This window comes from Anarhichas minor, unplaced genomic scaffold (assembly GCF_050575085.1).
Source record: "Anarhichas minor isolate MPS153535 unplaced genomic scaffold, ASM5057508v1 ptg000033l, whole genome shotgun sequence".
NCBI classification, from domain to species: Eukaryota; Metazoa; Chordata; class Actinopteri; order Perciformes; family Anarhichadidae; genus Anarhichas; species Anarhichas minor.
The window spans coordinates 12,217,159-12,235,775 of NW_027466479.1; the positions used below are offsets into that span (position 1 = coordinate 12,217,159).

General features: G+C 45.2%; 1 protein-coding gene and 1 long non-coding RNA gene across 3 annotated transcripts in view; one reads left to right on the forward strand and one right to left on the reverse strand.

The window, feature by feature from the left end:
• The first annotated feature begins 3,004 nt into the window (after positions 1-3,004).
• The window catches only part of jarid2b (jumonji and AT-rich interaction domain containing 2b), a 100,064-nt gene continuing 84,451 nt past the window's right edge, over positions 3,005-18,617 (forward strand). For both annotated transcript variants that reach the window (XM_076106517.1, XM_076106519.1), the window contains exon 1: positions 3,005-3,592. In XM_076106517.1, the coding sequence (XP_075962632.1) occupies positions 3,548-3,592 (45 nt within the window). In that variant the 5' untranslated portion in view covers positions 3,005-3,547. The remainder of the gene's footprint in view (positions 3,593-18,617) is intronic.
• On the reverse strand, positions 3,106-5,264 carry LOC142965534 (uncharacterized). The gene is made up of 2 exons (XR_012957688.1): positions 3,639-5,264; positions 3,106-3,425 (listed from the first exon to the last, which is right to left on the reverse strand). It is a non-coding gene; the product is annotated as an uncharacterized LOC142965534 (long non-coding RNA).

Genomic DNA, 18,617 nt, shown 5'->3' on the forward strand with positions numbered 1-18,617 from the left:
CCTAAATGTCAGCACCAGCAGGGCAGAGGACCCTGGTAACCCCCCCCCCTGAGAGTGAAGGGTGATGGGGCTAAAGGCAGTGTGATCCACAGCCTCGTCTCAAAATAGCCTGCCTGACTCTGACGCTGTCAAAGGACAAAACATCATTGATCTGCGGGCTGAAAGAATATGATGTTCTCAGATACTGTAATGATTTTCTGATATATACTTTCCATGGATTTACCTGAAAGTGAAGGATGAGGATTTATTTTACTACGCAGTAAACGTGTTTATGATCAGCATTTATTTAAATCCCTTCTCCATCCACACTGTATCATTTCTGGATTCCTAGTGATCCCTCAATATTTCTTTCCTATTCTGTTTATATATATATATATTACATACAGCGTGACTTAATGAGGGGCTACATAAATTTCATGTCATCCGCGAGCCTCGCTTAGAATTATTGACCCGTCAGCTATTGATTTGGTGTCTTTGTTCATGCATTCATGGGTAAGTTTAGTGCTTTGATCATTTGGTGCGTTATGCTAAATCTACATCAAAACACAGAAGACGAATCGATGGCTCTTGCTCGTTACATGAATGATAATGAAATCAGCATGATTGCACGGATGCTGGTGATTGAGTGTAATTCCAGCTCTGAGGGGTTCGTGGGAGATGCTCCATCTGCTTGTAATATTTCTTTATCATACATGTCCACGTGGTTTGTGTAAAGACGTGCAGGTAAAATGACGTGGGAACTCAAACCCAAGCTTAATGGCAGTCCATCCGGTTGTTGTCGAGACATTTTACTGAAAATCACAACTTTGAACCTCATGGTGGTGTTGAGGAAAAGTCAAGGGGTTGCCAAAGTTCGTAGGATTCATCCTCTGGGAACCATAAGTGCTGTACAAAACGTTGTACCACTCCATCATCTAGATGTTGAGAGATATTTTACTAAATAAGTGAACACTTTGACCTGCTCGTGGGACTAGACGACAAATCACGGGATCACCAAAGTCACGAGGACTCATCCTCTGGGCGCCGTTGATATCTTCACCAAAATTCTTTGCAATCCATCCAAGAATTGGATCCAAGAATAGAGATATTTCACTAAAAATAAAACATTTTAACCTCTCGGTGGCATTAGAGAGAGTAAGGGGATCACCTAATTGTGTAGGACTCGTCCTCTGGAGACCACAGATGTCTGTACAACATTTCAGGGCAATTAGATGTTGAGATATTTCAGTCCGGTCCCAAGTGGCGGACCGACTGACGACCTCAGTGGAGCTTTTAGTTCACCAATCCTGGTCATATAGCTGCCTAACGATGGTTAAACGCTTTAATACTGTACAATTAACTACAGTTAGAGCTCCCTTTAAAGTCATACCTTGGAGACAAGGCAAGGCAACTATATATCTGTCTTTTTGTAACACCACACACACACCTACACACACACACACACACACACACATTACTATTAACTACCTCCAAGGTTCATACAGAGCAACCGTCCCACTCAGTATATTAGAATAATGACACAGCGAGCCCACTTCTAGTGAGGGGGATGAGGACGCCCATCCAGCTCAACAACAGTCAAAGCAGAGCGGATAACACAAAAGTGTGAATATTACCTGAACTAAAATGTATGAATCTCAACATACGGACACATTTCTCAAAGATTTTGGTGTAAATAAAGCTGAGAACGCGCTCCCATCAGCTTTTTTTCTTTGCCTTTTGGAAAACGGCCGTTTCTGTCCCTGATTGTGGCAGATGATTAATGATCGATGGTCATGTGGCGCAAAATACCGTGGGTTGACTTGTAAGATGATTAAAATCAAAGACCTCTCAATGAGTAAAATGTATTCATTTCCTGCATCTTTTAGGTTCCTGACGAATTGCAATTAAATTCTACTCTAGCTGATTTTATTCAAACAAAACTGAGTAAAAGCAAAAAAAATAAATCAATTAAATTTGCTGGATTCAACTCAATGTGATTCCAAACTGCACATAGTTTTTCTATTATTTATCTATTAAATATAAATTAACACCAATCACATTTTTTACAGTGTTGTTGGACATCATGTTAAAATGTGGTGGGACAGGGTGATCGGTTCAACCGGTCAGAGCAAAAAAGGGATCGGAGATGTGTGACTGAGCAGATTTATAAGGACTTGTATATTTTTCAAAAAGTAGGGTGTTCCCCTGTAAGTCTCCAGAGGGAAGAGCTCAATCTGATTACCTAATGTATTTTACTCTATATAAGCTCAGGAAAACAAATGTGTTAAACACTTTTGAACATTCACTGCTTGCCACTGCTAGAGTTGAGGCTAGGCCTGCTAAAGTCTAAGTAAACCCCCCCAAACTACAAGGGTTCCTGAAAGCACTGCATTCTATAAAATGAATACGCTAATGTTTAACCACCATTCATGCGGCTGTGGGGGTGATGTGGAGATTGGGGGTTGGGGGCTGACATTTACATGAACATTTGGGAACCACTACTTTGTCCCATTAGCCTCTTCTGAGAATTCTTCTTTTACTTTGAAATGTGACTGATTTTGCTCAACAAAAGTTTTTAAAAAAAACACATACACTATAAATATAGTGTATGAAAAACACGTGACTGCTCCGCATGAGATCATGATAGGACATTAATATATATATATATATATACAGTATATATGTTTCTTAACTTATCATTGAGCTTAGACACATCATCACCATAGGAATAGTATGAAACATATGATTTAAAATACTACCACTCACGTCTGCTTGATGCCCCACGGAAACACAGGGGCCTCAAAACTAATATTAAAAACGCACCGTTTATTGTAAGACCACTGTAAACTGCCAGTTGCAATTACCAACCAACACAACAGGAGTCCATAAAATAATGTGGCACTGTGCACTATGTGGCAGTGCAAAGTGCTGAGGGCCGTCTCACTGGGAGGTTTGAAGTTGCCGCTTGAATGGTGAAGGACGTGATAGGCTGAGAGGCTGAGGCTGGGGAAGAAAGGAGCTGATCTCAGTCAGTAGAGCAGTGCCGCTGGAGAGAGCTCTCTCTCGTCGACCGCAGGCTCCAGCTTTCCAAAAGGAAAAACAAAAAACGACGAGACAACCTTAACGTTTCGTTTTTAATTTATATTTATTCATTTCTCGTCGTGTCGTCACCTCAAACAAGATGTAACTCGTGGGCATCACCCTCAAGTATATTCATGCATTTGAAAAGAGCCGGGAGTGAGTGCGCACAGACGAGAAGCCGAGCCGTTTTGGCGAATGGAACTTATTGTTGTGCGTTTGTTTTGACTATGTTATCCCCAAGCCAGTGTGGGTCCAGTCCGTCTCTGTCCGTCGTCGGCCCTTGATTTCTTTTGTGGGATTTACATCCGAGTAGTTTGAAGGGGAAACGCCGAAGGAGGATTCTGCAAAAGCCAGCGAGCTTTTTCCTACAAGAGCCGGGGATTTAAATCGTCATTTGGTGGTGCTCCGAGAGAGGCGAGAGTCAAAGAAAGAAATCCATGTGGCCATTCTCTCGATAGCCATAACATTTTTTTTTTGGGATTGCATAATGAGCAAGGAAAGACCTAAGAGGAATATCATTCAAAAGAAATACGTAAGTAACAAAAAAACAAAACACATCTGTGCCTACATTTGCTCACCGAAACGCAGTCGCTCTATTCAAGTTTGCCTCGCTCGCCTCGATGAAAATGCATAAACTTTCATCGCTTCGCATCGGTTACCATCAAGCAGCTCGTGTACTATTTGGGCCAGATATCATTTAAAGGAAACGACTGTAAGTCACATCAGCGTGCTAACAATTGCATGTTTTTTTTTTGTTTTTTTTTTTATTTAAAGAGACAGCTATGTTTATTCAAGGTCTGTGTTGCAGCGTTTCTTCGACATCAGACATGTTTTAGGCTATTTGAACATCGGGAGCCTTTGAGGAGAGGGGGTTGCTTCGCTCATTTTGACTCGTTTTAACGCGTGCTTGTGAGGGGGGTGGGGGTGCACGGCGTGTCTCGACTACGTGATAAAGCCATTAATAAGGTTGGGAATTAAAAGACTTGGGCGAACTGTTTTCAGGAAAACGCTTTTGTTCGCGCCCCATTTCTTCCTATTCAGAGCCGTGAAGACGAGCCTGTCGGCCATGGCTCAGCTATTTCGGCTTCCATTTCGTCCCATACTGAGCGTTTCACCTCCGCTTCAAACTGAGCTCTTACCTTGAGACGATATGTACGTAAAACACATTTCACGTGCAGAGATTATGTTCACGGTGGCGTTGTGTCCCCCGTGTGTGTGTGTGTGTGTGTGTGTGTGTGTTTGTGTTTGCTGCTGAAGGGCTCGCAAAGCGACATGTTTCGCGGACTGTTGTGGCTCTTTAATTTTCTCCATAAAGAGTGAGGGAGAGCAGGAGGAAAGGGTGGGTTTCAGCATATTCGTGCAATTTCCAACACTTGAAACTGCACGAGGGCACTCTTGTGTTTGTTGTGATGCGGTTGCCTTTCGCCATTAGTCTTTACTACAAACGAGAAGTCCGCCAGGGTCTCCGTAGTCCTGCAGGTCTCCGTGTGACCTCTGTTAACGAACAGATATAGATATATATTGCAGCAGCAGCCCAGTTGAGGAATAACTCCCATGTTTGCCATACTAAAAGGGGGGGGGGGGGTCGCTTACAAGCGCGGTTGTCTCGTCCCCGCACATTACACGACGTGGTTGGGCACAGTGTTTCCGCATGATCCGATTTTTTTTTTTTAAAGAGGCTGTGTTCAGTCGCATTGCAGGGGCTCATGTATGAAGCGATACCGTGAAGCAACCATTTTCTTTCTGCAAGTATAACACTGGTGAATTTCTGGGGAAGGGGCTGCGAAATAAAAAATAAATAAACAGGGTCCAGGGTAGACGTGGTTGAATTAGTCTGGCGAACCACCCGTTTGTCCCCCCCCCTTTCCGTGAATGCAACACATACTTCTAATCTCTCCAAAGTGTGAATGGCTCAGCACATCACGCGACTGAAGTTACGGTGTATCGTTTTTCACGAGGACGGACCTCTCTTTCTGGTCTTTTTTTTTTTTTAGTTTGTTGCACTTCTGTGATGTATTTATATATTATTGCTGTGAATTAAGATCCTACTGGTACATTGTTGCTATATTTGCAAATATTTGCTAATGTCCCGAAGCTGAAGTCGGCAGAGCTAACCACTCCCCCCCCCCAACCATCCAAACAACACGTGGAGTGTCTTTAAAAGTGTGTTTTTTCCCCAGCAGACAGTTTGTGGCTGATTTTAATTTTCAAACGGAACAATTTATGACATCTGTTTTGTGCTAATACAAAATATTGCAAAAGGCCAAGCTGAGCAACAGGTTTGCAGGAGCAAGGGGACAATAGGACTAAATATGAAGAGGGTTATTTGTGCATTCTTGCTTTGATCTTAAGATAATTGTTTCTCTCAACAAGTAAAGAAAATTAAGTACATTTGGTGTGTAATTGATTAAAGCTGAGTCTGAATATTTCCTGCTAATAATAATAATAATCTGAATGGTATTTTTCGTAAGAACGTTTTTCAAGTGTCCATTTAGTTTCTGTCTCATAAGAACGACAAGTGTGAACTCCACTAAAATTAATTCCAGAAGAGCATCTCATCGAGCTTTTAATTTGCCACTTTTGAATTGGTTTCTACGGCCCGGTCCACAGTATACTGTTGTCTTATTGAAGAGAAGAAAGAAAAACAACTCTTTACAAAATTATGTCATTCTCTCACATCTTCATGTCTCCTTATGAGCAACATACATTTTCTGTTACATCATCCCCAGAAACACAATGTGCTGAAATGTATGGGCATCTACATTTATTTGTAGGAAAAGCAACACGGATGTGATTCTTCCCCAAGAAGACAGACTGATGTTTTAAATGACTGAGAAGGTCAATCTAGCGCGGTACATTGCAGCTCTTGTGTGTAACATTTGTGCTCTGCGTATTCTGCAGTAGCAGAACATCCCATAGTGTCCTTTGTCTTCGTCAGAGTTGAATTTCTGACTTTTCAACCATTACAAAAAGGAGTGAGTTGAGTATTCAAGTTTTTGAATTTGTCTACTTGTCCGTAAGTCTCCCTCTGATATGAGGAAGCAGGATGTGCACTAGAAAGGATGACTAACTGAAAGTCCCCAAGTCTGCACTTAGAATTGAGCCAGACTATGGTGGCCAAAAGTGTCGCACTCTCTAAAATTCAATTGGCTTCTTTTTCATTTGATCTATTCATAAGAACATCGGGGTTGTGGAAATGGTTTGTCCGTGTGCCCGACTGCAGGATACATGTCCTGTGTGTGTGTGTGTGTGTGTGTGTCACATCTGTCACATGTTTTCAGCAGCTGCAGTTGATGCATGCATGAAGTCTGGCCCGGCCCAAATAAGGTTCACATATGTGCATTTCCACAACAACCTGGAGGAGTCCAGATCCCTGAGCCTCCCTCCGGGCTTTGAGACAGGACTCCTGGCCACGACTGATCCCCCTCCCCCTCTCACCCCCCTCCCCTTAATTAGCGTAAGACAATTATACATGCTTGGCTTAACCATTTCCCCTGAAACATGAGTGTGAGTTGTTACCCTACCCCCCACCCTCTGCACCCACAAACACCCACTATCTTTGAGTGATATTAAAAATCATCATAAAATGATTGAAAGAATGAGTCCTTAATAAAAGCAAACAAGGCAATTACCATCTCCACTAGAATTTATAGTCGCCAATGTAAACGGAACCAGAAAGACAAACTGCCCCGTCAGGTTTCTCTTTCTTCCCAAAGATGCTTTGTCAGGCAGAGTGACACTGCAGGAGCGAGCGAGCCCTCTTTCTCCCTGTTCTCCAATTTAAAATGATTAAAAATGCTTTTTTTATACGTTTTTATTTTTGTAATTTGTTGGTGCTTTTCAAGCCAGTGGTTGAGGGTAGCTGCTGTGTAATGACTGAGGTAGCAAGCGCTAATGTGCGACAGTGTTGTTCTGTCTAACGAAACATGACACACACTGTGTGTGTGTGTGTGTGTGTCTGCGAATCCGTGTAAGCGAGAATAGCAAGAGAGCGCGGCAGAGTGCAGCCTTGTGCAGCCAGGGCCATTTTGTGCAGAGTCGGCTCTTCTTGTAGGCCCCAGCTGGGGCTAGGCCTCTGATTCAAAGGGTGTGTGTGTGTGTGTGTGTGTGTGGGACAAGCACAGCTGCTGCAGGGGCCTTTACAAATGTAAAGAGGCTGTCAGTGTTTGTTTCATCAGGCGCACAACTGATGAGGGCCAAGTTGGAAATCCATTGCACTGTGAGTGTGTGCGTGTGTGTGTCGAGCGTGCACAAAAAGAGGAAACAAAAATAGAGAGCGGGGTACAGACCCCCCCCCCCCCCCCCCTTCTCTCCTCCTTTTCCTCTCTTTATCTCTCTCTCTCTCTCTCTCTCTCCCGTTCTTGGGCTGTCCAAATGAAATGTGGGCCTCATGTCGGACCATGAAGAGAGGGTCACAGGGTTGTTTTTTCACCGTGCCTGAGCCTCAATGCGCTTCATTTAACCTTATGTTTCAATGCAAATTCTCCTTTCATAAGCTCCCTTCTCCTCACGTGTGCAACATGGACAGGGTTCACTTTGCAACCTCCCCCGTCACTATGGCTACCAGGGCTACAACCAAAGTGTACTGTGGCAAAAGCAACGGTTTACTGCCTGTTTATTTGACTACCTCCACTACGGGGACGTTCCACGTGGCACCTGTGAAAAGCACCACGGTGGAAGCTGAAAGTGCTTTCCATTTTTTTTTTTTTTTATCAGCGTCACTTTGATGAGACAGTTTATCCGTGAGTGTGTACCCATGCAGAATGTAAAAGTGATGTGTGTCAAGTTTGAAACCAGCAGGATGTGTCGGGGATAGCCTTAAACAAAAGGCAGCAGAGGATAATACCTTTTGATTTGACAGTAACATCACCCTGCTTTTATTGTTCTTTATTCACCAATGGGGGGAAAATCAAAGCAGCACTATTTTGATTATGTTGCCAAACTGTATCAGCGTGCCATTAAAAGTAACTGCCAAGAATATCAAAAAGAAGTCCTCTTGAAGATTGCCAGCAATTCACACTCAATGGAAAATAACTGAAACAAACCAGGAGTTTGTGTGTCACCCCGTGCAGACAAAACACCCATTGCATACTACATACTTGACATAATTGACAAAAAAAACACTTAATCGGATGTGTTTAGCGGTCTTATTCCTCTTTTTGTGTCACAGTGACAGATTAGTAATTTTCCCTGAAACCTGTCAAGCAATCGAACAGTTCACAGCCTCGGTTTAGATTTAAAGCGGCGGAGGAAGCGGTCCTCCCCCCCCCCCCCCCCCCCCCCCGGCCTCGCATTCCCTTTGGCCTCCGTCCCTCCTCTCGCAGGGCCTGCCGACTCCACGAGCACTGCCGGAAAAATTCAGGGAGTGATGTTGGCGAGCCCAGCCTAATTTAATTTCAGCCTTATTTACTTATTTATTAAGTTTGTGGAAGAGAGCCCCCCCCCCTTTTCCCCCCCCGTTAGATAAAGGTCTACGTTGCAAACGGAGAGTTTACTGCATCATTACAGGCTCGCTGTGAGCTGCCGGCTTCGATTTGGATGTCGATGGATGTTCGGCGGCCAAATGCGTCGCCACTCAGCTCTTTTTCTCCGACACAAATGCAGACTCTCTCCCTGTTTACCCTTTACTGCCTCTGTCTTTCTCTTCTCCTCCTCCCTCTTCTTCTCTGCAGCATTATGTCACGGACGGCACACACTCCTGTTATGCAATATGACCTTTTCTCTTATCAGCTGTTGGCATTGAGCACAATCTCAGTCTCTTTTCTGGCACACACACACACACGTACACACACACACACACACACACATACATGTACACTTGCAGTCAGTAGGTGAGATAAACCGGTTTGAGGGCCAACCTTAAAACCAATGCGTCTTGTGGATATCAGCAGCGTGGGCCGTTTTTATAGGAGTAATCTCATAACGCTGGGCGTGACTCTTTGTTTCGGTCATGAGCGGCGTGCACGTAGGTCTGGGCAGGTGTGTTTTACTGCATGTGCTCCAATAGTTGGACGCCAGGCACGGCTGGACACAGTGCAGTTGTGGACAGCCAATGCAAGTAGGGGAGAGTGTGTGTGTGTGTGTGCGTGTCTGTTACGTACACCACATGCGTTCCCTCCGTGCACGAGTGATTTATATCCTCCTGCTCCTGTGGGTTTGGACGGAGATCGGGGGGAGTGAGACAGCTGGTCAGGCCCTGAGAGGCTCGGTGTGTGTATGTGAACGCTCAGTCGTGTGTGTGTGTGTGTGTGTGTGAGTGAGTGGCTGCCACCGCTTATCCGTTCAGGATCCCTATGAAGCTGAATCAACACTTTAGCTTTGTCTTTGCGTTGGCCTTGCAGGCTTTGTGGGGTCCATGAAGGACATTCAGCAACAGTAGAATGAGGAGGAAAAAAATGTAGTTGTTTGATGCATATCTTTCTGCAAACATTGTCATATTTTTGTGTTTTTAAGAAAAGAAAAAGAAAATAATCATACACAACTTCAGATCTCTGTGCTTCTAGTTCAAATGGCAGCTTAGCCCCGGGCTTCCCCTTTTTAATCACACAGCCATTGTAGTCGAGTCTGGCATCAGCTTTTAATGACCATTATGTACATCTCTCAGGCGACCTTCTGACCGATCTCCGCTCCCCACTCTTCATCTCGGCTACATCCGTTTAATAAACGCTCCTTACATTTTCATCCGGTGGTCAATCCCGTCTGATCCCCTATTGTGACAGCGTCGTCTTTACACACCCAGTGAATTGAGCCTCGAGGGATGAAGCAACAGAGCAGGGGCTCAGTCATTATCGATCCTCCATTACTCCATCTCTTTCTGCCGGGAATACCAGTTTCACTATCACTGATTATGCCAGTAAGACTCGGTATCATAAAGTGTCTCGACTGTACTGAGAATAGTTTATCCTGAAGCGCCCTGTCATTGGTCTTCTTAAGAAAAAAAGCTACATGCTACACTTATCCTAGATAGCTGCTCGTACAGTCTCATCAGATTTCAGCCTGTTCGGTTTAACATTCAGTGTACATTCATAAATGTCCTTGTTATGCGTTACGGCCTCACGAGCCTCCTAGCGAGCGCAGTAATCTATGAATCACTTTCTTCCTGCCAACAAGCCACCGGCCACTCTATTCAGGTCCTCTCTGGCACCGCGCTGCCTTGGCCGATAAATCGTTTAATCTCTCATGAGGGTATTTTCCTGTGATAACTTTTTGCAAAAATATTTGACGTTCATTATCCCTCTTTTTTTTGTCCACAACGGTCATTTGTGGCTCTCCAGCATGCGTGGCTACAGTTGTGGAGCGGTGACCTCCCTTCTGTGGAAGAGCTCTCCAATGCAACCCTTTTCACCGAGCATTTGGCCCCTCGCAGAGGGGTGGCAACCCCCCCTCAGGATGGCAACCCCCCCCCCCCCCCTCCCTCCCTCACCCCCTCAGTAATGAGCCAGTGGAGCAAAGTGGCTTCATGTCAGCCCTCGCTGAAAGATAAAAGCAGTAGATGTGGTGTAAAGAGGGTTTATACAAAGTTTATTGATTCAAGAGCAGAAATTGAGTTGTATATGTTGTGGTTTTTGTTTTGACTGATTTCGAGGAAAATGACTGGTTACAGAAAAGGAGTTGACTGCATCTGGCCCTCACTCATTCTGCCAGACAAACTGTATTTGGAGGACGGACAAGATTATGTCTCGATGCTGAAGCACGGTTGGTGGACGGTTGTACGCGGCGGCTGTGCCGGTTACCGCGTCGGCTCACGCGCGACAAAGCGGAAGGAGTGAGGTGGGGGGGGGGGGGGCTGAGGGCAGTAAGAGGCAGAATAAACAGATTATTTGATTCGCAGGTCAATATATACACATTCTGTTTGCGTCCATCCTACACCCCCCCCATCCACCAAGCGCCATGAGAAACGCATTACTCCCCCCCCATCTTGTCTCTTGTAATAGAATACTGAGTGGATTTTCTTCCCCCCGCTGTTCCACTCTATCTCTCTCACATCCTCCCTCTCGCTCAGCGCAGCTACAAAAGAGAGGAAAGAGGCGTTGGGAGCTTTCTGTGGGACGGCGCTGGAGACGGGACGGAGGAAGCGGGGGTATATCTTCTCCTCGCCTCGCTGCGAAATTGCCTCGCGGTAGCAGAGGAGGAGCACGATCGGGCAGGATCTGTGCCCTCGTCTTTGCGCTCGCTTTTTTGATTTCACTGAGTATATGTGTTTGCTGACCGCTTAGCTGCATGATTAGGCTGTTGGTGGTTTTGGAGCTCTTTTTCTCTTGGTCTCCCGCTCAGTCGGCATATCGCAGTCTACCAATCCGTTTTGTTTTGATGTTGTCTGCCAAAGGAAACTTTGGAAACCTCTCTCCAGTTTGATCTTACACAGCTGTGTGAATTAACACCCTCCCTGCCAGACACACACACTCTCACACACCCAACATACTAACATGCATGCACGGGCATAGTCTGGCCCTCTGGGGCTGTCATTTTGCACTTGGTAAAATCTTGTTGTCGCTGTAAAGCCTTTGCTAAAATGTATTAAAAGAGCTGTCAGACACATTTTCAATGTTTACTGTCCAGTTTCTGCTGTAACCAAACATTTCTATTGATGGTAAATTGGGGAGGGGGGGTTGTTCTCATTCGTATCTCTGTGAGTGAAAAGCAGAGTATGAATTGACAAGAGTCAGAGCAGCAGTATTGATTTCTTTCTCTCTTTTTTTTGCCTATTGATTTTTCTCATGAGCATTAGGTGCTTTTTAAGTTTCCCCACAGAGAGAAGCAGAGTGTGAGTCAAAGGGTATTGTTCCCCCTGTTTTAACCTCTGCTCAATAGATGAGGGCTTTTTGTTATTCTCCTGGCTGCGTGATTTCCTCCAGGCCTCACAGCAGGGAGCTGGAGTGCATGGTACACTGAGGGAAGGGCGCCAGATTCTGGGCTGAATGTCTGGCCAGCCTCCCCTGGCCCTGGATCAAACATCACAAGGCCTGAGGGGGGAGGAGGAGGAGGAGGAGGAGGAGGAGGAGGGGTGGGCAGCTCTGGAAATCACAACCTGTGATCGTCAAGGAGAAGAAATCCAGGAGGAGAGAAATAATCAAATTAGGCACCATCTCAAGTGGAATATCCACAGCGGCGGCAAGGCCCGTCTGCCGATCTCTGTCGAAATGACCCTCTGTACGAGATTGCTGTTTTTAGATGTAATTGTTTGAGAATGTGGAAAGGGAATGAGGTAACCACTGGTTGATTCTCAGCCTGTGCGCACGCTCACTCTCACGCATTTGAAAGGAACAATGCAGGTGTTGGTTAGCAGTTAAGAGAAAACCGAAACAAACTTGACTTCGTAAGCCAACTAGCAGGAAGTTACCATGGTGACTAGAGTATACCCCCCCCCCCCCCCCCCCCCCACTCAACTGCTTTACGCTCTTCTCTTTACCTCGGCTGTGAGTGTGTGTGTGTGCGCGTGTGTTTTGGGGGCACTTATCCCTCCCACCCACAGGTTTCTATAGAAACAGACATTCTGACAAGGTTTCTGAGCAAGTCAAACTCTCTACCTCTCTTCCTTTTTTTTTTTTTTTTTTTTTTTTTTTTTTTTAATTCTCGAGCCGGCTCATGAGGCTGTGGGACGAGATGAAGAGTAAAATTTTTGCAGCGTCTGGTTCCTGGCTGCATTCTGGGGGAAGTTAGCGAGATCTGTCTCGCAAGCGATGTGAGTCAGAAAAATAAAAGTGAGAAACAGTGAAACTGAGAAAACGCATCGGCGAGAAAGGGGCATTTTCTGTCCAACGATGGTTGTATGAAAATAGAAAGTTTAAAGATTCTCCTTTCTTCCAAAGAGCAAAGCGTTGCCTCTCAGCTCACGGTACAGCTGATAACGGAGAGAGAAATAAGAATGAACACCCTGTTATTTTATTAACACTTTGTAGGGCCCTTTCAGATGGTAGAAAACGTGCATTTCTACCAATACTCTAACTTATTTTAGACTTATTTAATCTTGTATTACCCAGCTGCTGTTGTTGTTGTTGTGTTCAGTAAATTGCAGAAGTCATAAGAAACCGGTAAGGTCTCATTATGTCGGCCCATTTCCTGACAGCAGATTAATTATTTTACCATTATCGACAGTCATTTTCATTCTGAACAAACACCTCCGCCATTCAGTCCCTGAAATAGAGTGGAATTCCATATTACTCAGACCGTTCAGTCGAATATGACGGTTGTTTTTAAAAAAAAAAAAATCTGGTTTTGGTTCCTGTCGTGTTCTTGAGTCATTATTCGTGCTTATTTTTAAGTGATCAAACACTAAATAAAACATACTAATTGATCTTATATTCCATTTCTGCCAAAAGATCCCCCCCCCCCCCCCCTAAATGCTACACACTGTTGCTTTTTTAAGCACAACCAGGGTGGGCGATGATAAACCAGCGCTACGACTCAGAGGTTTCCGTATTGACAGTGTGTTAGTGTGAGACATTAAATATCAAACTCAATTTATTTGTTTTCCTCTGCTGTAATGGAGAGGTTTATTTGAAAGACTTGAGTCAGACGGAATTCATCGAGTAATAAAACGATCTAATTGGTAGATGACTACCAGATAGCCGAGTGACTCAGAAAACCAAACACACAACAGCCAAACAAAACATCTCTGACGGCACGTGACTACGCTCCACCCATGCAGCATGAGCTGATGTGGCGTTGACATATATATTTTTTTTTAAGCTATACCTCTTTTCTACTCTACTGTGCTTTGACATAAATCTATTAATTTTGCTTCCTATCCAGGCTTCCTTTGAGGTCCATTACCAGTGATAGAGTCTGCAATACACGTGTGGGCGCCTCTCTCTCTCTCCCCCCCACTCCCCCCTCTCTCTCCTGTGTGTTGCTGGCTACACTGACGCCATCTAATCGCCCCTCATGCATCACCTTCATTCTTCATCCCCACTGTACCAACGCCATTATTCACCTCTTTCTCTCACCCGTTTGCTTTTCACTCCACCTCCATCTACACTGCGTGTGCCATCGCTTTTGCGCACAATTCTTTTCTGCTGTACTTTGTCTCACCGTTCATATACTCCCTGTTTTCTCGCTGTCTCCCTCCCCTCCTCCCTCACCTCGGGGCCCCCTAGGCCTCGGAGACTTTGCCTTTGTGTGCGATAGTGGATCGAGTGGAGCAAGGGGTGGGGGTGAGGTACGAGGGTTTTGTCCCAAGCTGTGAGGTGAAAATCATTTCTTAATTGCCTCTTGTCTTTTTTGTGCCAGCGGTTGTGCTGGGGAACGGACTCCTGGGCCTGCACTACAACTCCCCACGCAGAGGAACTCCCTTGCCTAAGCCCTGGCTTTGTTTCATAACGTTCTCTGGCTACACTGTAATCTGCAGCCATACAGCAACACACACACACACACACACACACACACACACACACACACACACACACACACACACACACACACACACACACACAGGCTTTAAAAAGGCTTAAGATGTTGGACACAGCAGAATACAGAGAAAATAGGCTTTGGATGTAGCACTATGAGGTCTAGATGAATTGTAAATGAGCGGTTGTGCTGCATTGTAAATTGAGTTTACTTGATGTGAATCATAGTTACGTGTTGGATGTTGGTTTCTGCATTGTCTGGGTTCCTGGGTTCATTTCGAGCTGCTTTCGTCCTGTGCTTTTAATCTCGCATATTTTGCATTGTTTTAAAAAAATGGTCCGTATATATATCGTACAACAGCAGCCGCTTGGCTTCTCTGAAGGGATTTGTTTTGTGCGAACAAGTGTAATCTGGTTTTAAATCTAGTTTTTCGGTCTGTTTAAACATGGCCGTGTGAAGCTAGATTCAAATGTCTCCGGCCAGGATCTTTTGGAACTTGAACCTGAAGAGACCCATTTTGCTTTAGTAGATGTTCTGTCTGTCGTTTACCATTTCCCTACGGGAGATGAGAACTTGTACGTATGGATCTTATGTCATTTCTGGCTGTTCTGGTTCGCAGACTGATCTGCAGCACTCTGCTCAAGTCAAGAATTGAACATTGAAGTGTCGTTCCTTATTAAAGGAGGGTGTTTTTTTTATTTTTTTTTTACTCCGGGTCAGTAGGAGGGTAGCGAGGTCGGTTTGGATTATAGCCGTGAATCTTCAAAAAAAAGCTGCAGTTTCTGTGTGAACCACCTCAGTACATAAACAAACTAAATGTGAATCCCTCTGCAGTGTACTACAAGTGAGTAATAATCTCCAAAAAAGGGGCGGGCGACTGTAAAAGACAGCGAAACTCACATTGAGCTGAAATCTAACCAAACTCCCGATCGTGTTCTGTCACTGCATCAATTCAGAGTTGCTCACGTCCGTATCGCCAAGGATCTTAGAATCGGAAAAATTGGGTGGTGTGCAATCGCCATGGAGACGGCTTGAACCTGCGTCACTGGCGCTCTGAAAGGGTACCGCTGTGACCGAGGTCCCGTTTCTGCCTTTCCTGTCAACTGTCAGTGGAGGGCTGTGGTGGTTTCCATTAACCACCACACTAACTGGTAATCTTATCTCCCTGACAATCTGCATTAGGCTCAGCCTGCTGCCGGTTAACCCCTAACAGGCCACAGCACAGGCGTAGTTGTTCTTTTGTCCCCCGGTGGTGGTGCAGCGCTGCACGTTGAGAGGAAGTGCTGTCGTTTTTTTTTGGGGTTTGAACTTTGGCTTGTTGGAAAGGCCCAAATAGAGTTTGAGTGACGGGGTCATATTCTGCACAGGATCAGCCTGTCATAGCTGCTTGGACGAGGAAGAAGCTTATCTCTCTCTCTCGCTCTCTTTTGCCTCCTCCGTCTGTCAACTCATAAAGAGGATGTATGAATTTTGGAGCAGGCTAGTTACATAGACACACAGCCCCCCCCTCCCCCGATGATCTCCATGAAATCCGTCTCCCGCCCTCCCTCAGCCTGTCCCGCTCCCCTTTTTAATTTGTACTCGGCCGCAATATCCTACCCAGACCCTGATTGTTGCTTTCCGAGAGCTGGAGTGCATTTGTTGTAACTTAATCATTTAGTCTCCCTCCCGTGGATCTGGCAAGCTGCACGCTGAAAACTATCCACTGCTCGTTTTTATGGGGAGCAAAATTCCTCGCAGCCAGCGCCACTGCTGCTGGCTCACCTTTTTATTTTTTTAACGCTGTATTTACTAGTGTAGATGGATATCTCGGCCTGCAAAACATTTGAGAGATGACACATGTTATATACACGTTTAATATACCCCAGAGGTCACGCGTGTGAATTTGATTAGCCCGGCTGAAATATGACGGTGGTGATATTGAGCGACTTGGCCTATATTGAATTTTTTAATCTCGGTGTCGACTCCGGTTTACACGACATGCCATTTCTCCTGATCAGTGTTGCTGGAGCGGGAGAATTGTTTGGTGCCTCATTACGTTGAATTAGTGTAGTTCAATGTGACAAGTCAAGGGCTTGTTTTTAAAGGGTGACACAGAACTCATTGTGGAAAACACAAGAGGTTGTTGAGGTGATTACAGGAGCTGTTTTTTTAAAACTCCAGTCAAACTGGTTGACCCTAAATTAATGTCACTTTAGCCTCATGACATATCATCTCGAGTGGAGCTAGTGGCTAAGGTGGTATCATGGGAAATGAAGCCGCTTGTGTGCTCAGCAGCCCCTCCACTCCCACACAAAGCCCCTCGCCCTTCGCCATCAACTTCCTGTGAATTCACAACTGTGCATACTCGCCACACGTCATGAGAATTACAGCACGACACCGAACCTGTCTGTCAATCATCCCTCCACACAAACCAAACATACTATAGACACTCGCACACGGCTCTAAGTCTTTCATTCACTCGTCTTGTTATAGCATCTGTAGCACGCGCTAAATCCCATTGATTGCGCCTTCACTTGTGTCACAGGGGCACCGTGTGTGTGGGGGGTGGGGGTGGGGGGGACCCTGATCGATTCAGGGGACCCGGAGCTGCACAGGGGCCCTGTAACATGACAGGGATTAGATGTTTCAGCCTCGGAGTGAGCTGCGGCCATGAGGCCCAGAATTCGTAGTGTGCCTGTGGTTAGGAGAACATACAGATGTTTAGATCCGTCTTTCTCCAACCACTGCTGCGGTAAAAAAAAAAAAAAAAAGAATTGTTTTATTTTGAAGGTCGTCTATGCTTTCAGTTTCTATTCCATCTTCGTAGTTCTCTACTAAGCAATGTCTGAGTGTGTCTAAATTGCAGATCTCCAGGCTAGCACAGTTTATCGTTCGCTCCCGTCGTTGGTGAAAATCTCTTTTTCTTTTTTAAGAACACCAAATGATCTTGCGGGGGAATGGGACAAGTCCCTTGTAAATGTGTCTAGTGCTCGACAGCGAGTTTGCATCTGATTTCCATTAACGAGGGGGTTGATGTATGAATGAGTTGTCAAATGGATTGATTTATGGAGGCAGCTGTCACTCATTGGCAGAGTCTATTCCGAGCGTGCCCAACCTGACCCATCGGCGGCTGACTGAGTGGCTGATTGAATGGCTGGCTGACTGATAACCACTGCGAGGTTATCGAGTTATAGCTTTTCCTCTTTCTCTTCACCTCGCTGCAGCCTCTTTTTTTTTTTTTTTTTTTTTTTTTTTTTTTTTTCAGGGGTGGACTGTTTATTTTTATCGTCTCATTAAATAGAAAAATGTCACAAGACTCTCCTTATTGGGAAACATGTCCTGCATGGCAAGGACGTGAATGGATATCCATTGAAGGGCTGCAATGCCTCTTTCCTTCTATTTCTCTTTGTCCCTCTTTCCTTCTATCTCTCCTTTCGTATCTCTCTTAGCTGGTAGGTGTTATCAATACAGCTATTGTCGGGGCTGAAAGAGCAGGGGGGGGGGGGGGGGGCTGGCTCATGAGACCCTCTGACAATGGGCACATGCTTCCCCCTCTGTGGGCTTCTTGTGTGTGTGTGTGTGTGTGTGTGTGTGTGTGTGTGTGTGTGTGTGTGAGTGCAATGGTTGCAGGTCTGTGATAAGGCCTTTTGTGTGTCTGGGAATCACCTCTCTTCCTTCTCTAATAGTCACCTGTTTAAGCTGCAGGTGTTACGGCACAAACTGCTAAGATCAACCAGTTATGAATCCATGACCGTGGCAAACCGCAAAGTCATTAAAAAATAAAATTAAAAAAATACCCCACAGCTGCGTGGTAATGTTATACTGCCTTGATTAAGCCAGAGACTTTATACTCTATATCACTGTCTCTCTGGAAACCACCTGAAGCTTTATTTTACGAGCGTCTAATGCAGAAGGTCCGCCCCAAATATCTTCTAATCGCAGAGCATGAAACTCTAGGCTACGTTTCTGAAGTTGTAGTTTTAGGCAATTTTCAGTTCAATGGCAACCAAACGGAGGATCTGCACAACTGAACGCCGTAGTGTACCTGGTGTGTACGACGTACTGTAGAGTTTGCACGCTGCCATTTATTTCTCCGTTGAATAAACCATTGCGGTTGCTACTGACGGTAGCTGGGTTATTTAAAAACGACGGGCGATGCTGTTGACGATTCTCTCTGCCCAATCAGTGGTCTGCAGTGTTTTAACTCCGCCTTCTAGTATCGGCTCTGC